Genomic DNA, 8,427 nt, shown 5'->3' with positions numbered 1-8,427 from the left:
TTTCAAAAGAAACATCATAAATCAAACTTGTGTGAAAAGAGAGACATAAAGCAAATCAGACGTTAGAGTCAATTAGATAACTAGTGTCAAAGGACTGTATAAAGGTACAATAAGTTATTTCTGAAAAGCAGTCATCCATGTTTGTTTGCTGGTAACTGTGTAAAACACAACAACAGCAAACTCCATACTGCAAGAATTTCATTTACGAAAAAACGAAATATGAAACACTCATTTATTCCACAATACTTAAGAATGTATGAGCAAACACCTTCATATTGTTAACTTAAGGTATAAACACAAATATCATGAATATGGTGATCACATTCAGCAGATGTAGCTATGTCAACATGTTTGTAGCAAATGTCAATTATTTACAACTTGAATTCAGTATAGCTTTCTTATATATTAGATTTGCAATGAAATGTTTATGCACTTAGAAAAAACTGATAAGTATTATGAAGATGTAAGAAAATGTTAGCATTGATGGCGTATTTTTAATATATATGCTATTGTTCACAATCTGATGAAAAAGAATTAAATCTTACTTTAAATAAGATTGTATATCTTTTCAGCGTACTGTCAATAATATACAGACACACAAAGCTTAATAATAAAATATCATCTAAGAAGTGTGTACACAATTTAGTGAATGCTGTTTACTTTCTTATAGAATGCATTTAATTATGTACAAAAATGTACACAATTCAATATTGTGGGACGAGATGCAAAACTGTTGTATTCCATATAAACATTGGGAGGAGATACAATATTCTCAACTTTGAACCACTGAATCATTCACATTTTGTGTAAAAAAACAACAATTAGTCTATTATGTAAAGTTGGAATACGACATTAATTCAAGAATGGACTGTTCAGCACCGTATTGGCAAGCCTCCTTTGCTCATACACCGCATGGGCAAACCCCCTTTGCTCATACACGGCATGTGTATGTGCAAAGGGGGTTTGCCCATGCGGTGCATGAGCAAATGGGGTTTGCCCTTGAGTTGCAGGAGCAAAGGTCCATCAATTTTTTATTGATAACTCTAGAATGTATGGCTTTAATCATTGTTTTTATGACCACTGACATTTGCAAGGTCAAAACCAAGCAAATGAAGCTGAAACAGATCATTCTAGAATTAATGTTGTATTCCAACTTTACATAATAGACTCAAATGTACATGTAGTGCTTATGTGTGAACAAGTAATATGTGTGAGCATCTTGTACTGAAAAGTATGAAGAGTAACTAATACTCTGTTGCATGTCATCTTTAATCCGAATTGGTGAATATATAGAAGATATTTGTTGGATTTGGTGCAACATCAGTTTTAATTCACGAGTGATCACAGAAATAAATATTTTCACGAGTGGCTTTGCCACTTGTGAAAATATTTTTGTCATATGATCACAAGTGAATTAAAATTGATATTCCACCAAATCTAACATGTTGTCTTTCTATTTTATGCTTAGAAATGATTATTTTTGTATTTTTGCCATTCTGGCCAATCTCATTCACTGTTAGGTGCCCCACATGTCAATACATGTATGTACAAGGGAAGCTAATATGTATGTTGTAAGAAACATTGAAGAGTAGTCGCCCTTGGTAAAATTGGAAGTCACAACGGGGAAACCAAACATATCCAAAAATAGTTTTGGTCAAGCAATGAAATTATTGATAATTTTCACTGTTTATTTTCACTGTTTTTAACAGAGAATTATCAATTTTAATTCAATGCTATTTCTCTATAAACCATTGGAAAGCATAAAATATATACATGTTAATTTACTTAATAATGGCATACCATATAATATAATTCTCCGTTATTGGATTGTTTTGGAAATGTTTTGAATTGCTTAACCCCATTTTCCACATTAAGTTTCTGTTTGTTTAAGCATTTGTTTTTAAAAGTTATTTGAAGCAACAAAAATATAAAATTTTGTATTGTTACAGATGTGAGAGAATTTAATTATTAAAGGCGAAGTTAGCACATATGGGCACAATATACATATAGACATAAGACATAAAACAAGAGCAATACAACACATTTATATAGTATACAAAGTACTTAAGGCTTAAGCTTATTTCATAACTATTTACATGAAAATACATGCAATCTCAAAATGACTTTAATGAAGTCAACACAAGACCTCTTCATTCACACAGGCGTAGCACTGACAATAAAAATATTTTCACAAAATAAAGGCATAAGTTAAAAAAAAATCATACAAAAAAGTACAATTTTTATTTCATTATTTATTCATAAACTCTTGAATAAACCTTTTAATTTTACAGTAAAATGATAAAGCCCTTATAAATTATTATAGAAATCAATGAGGAAAAGAGTAATCAGCTATATTTAAACATTTATAATTTACACAAATTTAGTAAAAAAAACACAAGTTTGCGACAAATTTTGTCTAATGAATAAATGGATTATTGCACAAACATTCTACCCATAAAACTGGAGTTTTTACCAGCAAAATAAAAGTACGAGAATACAAGCGGCACATATTGGAAAAAGACAAGTAAAAGAAAGATTGTGGACAGTTTTGTTTAGGGTTTAGATTTACGGCAAAAGAACAACTTAACAATTCCTTAACAAAGCAATAGTTTCATAGTGCTTATTTAAGATTCTGCAGTGCAACTGTTAAATTACTTTGATGTGATAATGTCTGCTATTCACCAGGATATGGTGCCGGATTTGTATTGATATTTTTTCAACTGTAAATGGTTATAACTTTTTATTACTGACCCCTTTTTACAAATCATGATCTCCCGTTATTTTTGTTAAATCAAACTTTTTAGTTTGCATTGTCAAATGCATGTTGTGTATAATAAAAGGAACAATGAGGCAGGTAGTATTTTAACACTGGGCATACTTAAAGACATCTACATGCATTTATAAGGCAGACTACCATCACAGCACAAAATGCATAACAACAAAATTTAACTGTCCTTTTCATGTTCAACAATCCTTTTAAAGCATTAACTGTTTTGCCTGTCATTAAAGGTCAGTTTTTTAGGTTAAAAAAAGACTTGAGCAAGCCAAGTCTCTTGGCATTATTTTGTTTGAGTACACACTCGGGTTAAATGGTGTGTTACCTTTGTTGCAAATGTTACAATCCAAATATTTACCTAGTTGTCACAGTATCATCTGATTGATTTGCTTGTCTATTAGATTACATAAATATGCTAACTGTAATATGTATCCGTGATATATCATCATTTTATCATCAAATGCACATGCTAAAATGTGCAGCATAGTATAAGAGATTGTACAGGCCTCCTGGGGCCTCCTTGCATTATAGTGACCACCATTCCTGATCTTTTGACTTTGGTCCGATAACGTTTATTTTCCTGACTGGTTTGTCACTTTGAGGAAAGAAGTCCTGATCCATTTCTTATGAGGTAATGTTACAGGAACTTTTTAAGCAAAACAATCTCCGATGTTGAAAGATGTAATTTATATCATATTTACGATGTCCCTGGTTTCATGTAAGCATCATCAAAGTTGACTGCATCCAAGACTGCATTATTTACTTAATGAGCTTATTTTGACTAAGCTTTAACCAAAAAAATCAATGATACTGAAAGATGTTATTGCATATAATAATAACGATGCCCCTGGTTTTGTGTATGCATCATCAGAGTTGACTCCATTCAATACTGCATTTTTACAATTTAAGTTTTTCTGCTTTTTTTCTTTTACCAGCTGTCAGAAAATGAGTATATTCTTCACTGCAATGATGTATAGTTATGCAACAGCAAGTTTTTTAGTGTAAAATGGTTTGTAGAATGTAATTTATGATGAAAATCTCTAAGCAGGTTACAACACATCCAAGAAGCCTCCTTATATCAACTATTTAAAATATTACATAATCAGCTTTAAAATTAGAGGTAGGTCTGATCATTACATCTCAAGACGTAGCATGAATCGGTAGTGGCACTGCTGCATGTCTTGTCACATGACAGACTAATGACCTTGTGACAGCATACCGTCACACATGACAGTGTTTGATGTCTGCCTCATCCTCCTTTCCTCTCGTGGAATATCACAACAACCCATCAAGGAATGATCAGTGAAGCGTTCATGGTTGTCTTGGTTTGCGAATTGCTTGTTATAAATATATATAATGACCAGAGAAGGAATATTACCATTTATAATTTTGTGTTAACAACAAAATAATGTCTGGAATTGATTAATTTAATATTTTCTTACATTTACACTAGAAGAGCTACGATTAATGCTAGGAACCCTAAGAGACTAGAGGTGGAGCAACTAGCTGCAGTTCCTGTTGGATTCTTAGACTCAACGGTTTGGATTTTGCTTCCAGAGACAGAACTCGGCTTTTCTGCAGTTTCTTCTGTGTTTTCCTCACCGTGGGAACTTTTGTTATTGTTGTCAACCTTAGGTGGTTCTCCAGTTATTGTTTTGTAGGTGCTCTCATTCTTTTCATTTGTGACGACAACAGGTGCTAGAATTATAAGAAAGTTCACATGCTTATTACATGTTTCGTTTAATCAAGCTATGCTATATGGAGGCTTCTTTCATAGTAAGGATGGACATAATTGTATGGAGGCATATTGATATACTGAAGTATGACGTGTTTAATTTATGGTTTGCCTGTTTTATCCACAAAAGAGTAATTTAGAATTTTTATCATTTGGATCTGCATCTGAAAAATGTGTTTCAATTGAATAAAATTATATACTTGCATACAATTGCTATGGAGGAGTCAAACAACAATTAGCCATACCGGTATTTGTTTTTTGTTTCAACTGTCATTAGCAGTATTTACTTCCTAGTATTCCCATTTACTGCCTTTTAAATGTGTATTTAACATTAAATAATACCTTGGGTACTGGTGGGAGGTGCAAACTGTAAACAATTTTCACTCATTGACATTGGTTGAAAATCCTCGCATTCATTCACTGGAAAAAAAAAGGTGATCATTAAGATGGACATAATCTGCATTCACTTGAAATCGAGCTAGAAACCCTTACCATAGAGATTGACAGAATTTGCATGAATATGAATTAAAAAAACACCTGGGGTGGTATTCCAGAAACATCTTAAGTCATTTCTTCACTTAAGTTCAAAATTACAATGTTGTGTATTTCTTTACAAGATAAGGAATCACATGTTTCTTTTGGTATTCCTAAAATAACATTAACAAAATGATGTTACATGTATATTGATGTAATGCTTGATGCCAAACTATTGCATTAGGAAATGAGACACTTACGAAATTTTCCCAATTTAAGGATAAGAATTTTTTTAAACTTAAGATGCTTCTGGAATACGACCCCAGATCATAATGATGGACACACCATCTGCATTAGGGATTGATACCGCAGCTAAATAGGCATGGGCTATTTACCAAAAACTTTTTGATCTTGTTGATTTTTTAATGATTCAAAGTTTCTCAAAAATGTAAAATGTGAAATGTCAGAAACACGACAAAAGCATTTTTTCACATTGTTTTGGTTAAATTGTATTAACGATTACTTTAATGTGCAAAAAAGTACAATCCAAAATTGCCAAACCTAGAATAGGTGTAAATATAAAGAGAATAGAATCAGTAGTTAAGCTATATTTTAACAAGAGGTGCATGTCAAAAATTAAAGTCTTATCTTTCTTTACTGCTAAAGCAATTGAAATTAAATCACCTCAAATGGATGGTAAAATCGAAAAATCAATTGATTATTACTGTTATTCAGAACTTTTACAACTTTTTTTCTGCTAATTTTTAGAAGGTACAAACAGGAATGGCTTATAGTCCACGGTGTTATGTATTGTCATTCAAACTAAAGTGAATTTAGATCTTTTGTCAATTATGTTACAATTTATGTGACAAAAGTTAATATTACTGAAAAGTTGTTTACACATAGGGATTAGTCGAGTTCCGAAGAATCTGTATGTATATATGTATGTTTTTATATAGCTTACCATCAGTCGAGTAGTGGAGCTCTAGACCGCAAATCATTGACAAGTCATCGAGTATAATTCCTATTTCCCCACAGCGAGGTTTAAATTCGATCTCATACAGATTGTGAGAATTGGTGTGTGGGGTACTCTTGAGGAACATAATACACTGTTCACCAATTTTTGGTTCCACAGCCGGGCATTCTGGGATGGCTTTGTTCTCCATGTTTCCTGAAAGGAAATTCAAGTGTTTGTTTTTTCCGATGTTTCACTGTATTGTAATTACTTCAGTAATATTACAGTGGACAGTGGGCAGTGATTTACATGCTACTCACCTACCCTGAAATATAATTATATTGGTTAATCTTCTTTGCAGGGAAGTAACTCTCATGTTTAACAATAACAAATCAGCAGAAGTTGTCTCCCTTCCACAATATTAAATCTTATTAATTTTAATAGCACATTTGTATTGAAATCAGTCTCTTGCCATGAATTAAAGAGTTTGAGTAAACTGCAACTTTTAGTACTTATATTGCAATTTCTTCTGCTGCTACTACAACTTGTTTTACTATGACTGCTATTGTTGCTGCCAACTCATCACTACTATTACTATAAGTTCTGACCCAAACTTAATTGCTTTCTTAACTAAATTCTAGAATAAATGTAAATACTAATTTCCAGAATTTATGTCATGTTTGTCAAGAATGACCAAACATATTTCACAATAATGTAACAAACAATTTAAGTGCACTTACATACTTACATACTCAAGCCATTTTTGATCAAGAAAAGAATGCCTTAAAATAGAACCAAGGTTACAACGTGCAATTTTTATTAAAAATATAAGCACTTAATCTGCATTACTTTATTTATTTCATGCTCAGCAACATTAAAATAATAAAAAAGTAATTTGAGTGCTGAAATAAAATCTGTAGTGCTCGTAATTTGAGCACATGTTTCTGGCATGCAGTCTACCATGCATGCTCTTGGGAATATTTCGCATACAGTTTCTGCAAATTTTCCGTACATAATGTATTCAAGTTTTTGCCAGACAGGAATGACATTATACCCTGCTCTTCACTTCCTATAAGCTTCCAGTTTATGCATATTATGTATATACGCACACATTTACGGAGCCAAAATCGTAATTATATCACTTTGGCTATTCAGAATGTACTACTCAGTCTATTATTATATAGAAAACTACAATATAATATCAAGATTCCTAAATTATTTGTGCTGCAGTAGAATTGATTAGTGTGATTTCAACATCAGCGATATAATATCAATACCAGTAATTGCGAATTCTTGTAATGCAAAATGGGGTAACACAAGTCATATAATAGTGATGATCCAAGCACTTAAGATGATAGTATAATGATAGAAAATGATGATAATGACAATTGTGAACATGTAGGTGATAATTGTGATTATTGTTATGCCCCCCCTCCCCCTTCGCAGAAGAGGGGGTATATTGTTTTGCTCATGTCGGTCCGTCCATCAGATGGTTTCCGGATGATAACTCAAGATCGCTTAGGCCTAGGATCATGAAACTTCATAGGTACATTGATCATGACTGTAAGATGACCCCTATTGATTTTCAGGTCACTAGGTCAAAGTTCAAGGTCACAGTGACTCGAAACAGTAAAATGGTTTCCAGATGATAACTCAAGAATGCTTATGCCTAGGATCATGAAACTTCATAGGAAAATTGATCATGACTGGCAGATGACCCCTATTGATTTTCAGGTCACTAGGTCAAAGGTCAAGGTCACAGTGACTCGAAACAGTAAAATGGTTTCCGGATGATAACTCAAGAATGCTTACGCCTAGGATCATGAAACTTCAAAGGTTCATTGATCATGACTGGCAGATGACCCCTATCATGACTGTAAGATGACCCCTATTGATTTTCAGGTCACTAGGTCAAAGTTCAAGGTCACAGTGACTCGATACAGTAAAATGGTTTCCAGATGATAACTCAAGAATGCTTACGCCTAGGATAATGAAACTTCATAGGAACATTGATCATGACTGGCAGATGACCCCTATTGATTTTCAGGTCACTAGGTCAAAGGTCAAGGTCACAGTGACTCGAAACAGTAAAATGGTTTCCGGATGATAACTCAAGAATGCTTACGCCCAGGATCATGAAACTTCAAAGGTTCATTGATCATGACTGGCAGATGACCCCTATTGATTTTCAGGTCACTAGGTCAAAGGTCAAGGTCACAGTGACTCCAAACAGTAAAATGGTTTCCTGATGACAACTCAAGAATGCTTACGCCAAGGATCAGAAAACTTCATAGGTTTATTGATCATGACTGGCAGATGACCCCTGTTGATTTTCAGGTCACTAGATCAAAGGTCAAGGTCACAGTGACTCGAAACAGTAAAATGGTTTCCAATGATAACTCAAGAATGCTTACGCCTAGGATCATGAAACTTCATAGGCACATTGATCATGACTGGCAGATGACCCCTATTGATTTTCAGGTCACT

General features: G+C 33.2%; 1 protein-coding gene across 1 annotated transcript in view; it reads right to left on the bottom strand.

Moving 5' to 3' along the window:
* Positions 1-180: 180 nt before the first annotated feature.
* Positions 181-8,427, bottom strand: part of LOC127865036 (uncharacterized) — a 45,432-nt gene continuing 37,185 nt past the window's right edge. The window contains exons 2-4 of the mRNA XM_052404915.1: positions 5,950-6,156; positions 4,854-4,931; positions 181-4,474 (exon numbers count right to left, since the gene is read on the bottom strand). Coding sequence (XP_052260875.1) covers positions 4,221-4,474; positions 4,854-4,931; positions 5,950-6,156 — 539 coding nt within the window. The 3' untranslated portion in view covers positions 181-4,220. The remainder of the gene's footprint in view (positions 4,475-4,853; positions 4,932-5,949; positions 6,157-8,427) is intronic.

The sequence above is a fragment of the Dreissena polymorpha genome, chromosome 1 (assembly GCF_020536995.1).
Source record: "Dreissena polymorpha isolate Duluth1 chromosome 1, UMN_Dpol_1.0, whole genome shotgun sequence".
Classification (NCBI taxonomy): Eukaryota; Metazoa; Mollusca; class Bivalvia; order Myida; family Dreissenidae; genus Dreissena; species Dreissena polymorpha.
This window is presented reverse-complemented; position numbering and strand designations above follow the sequence as displayed.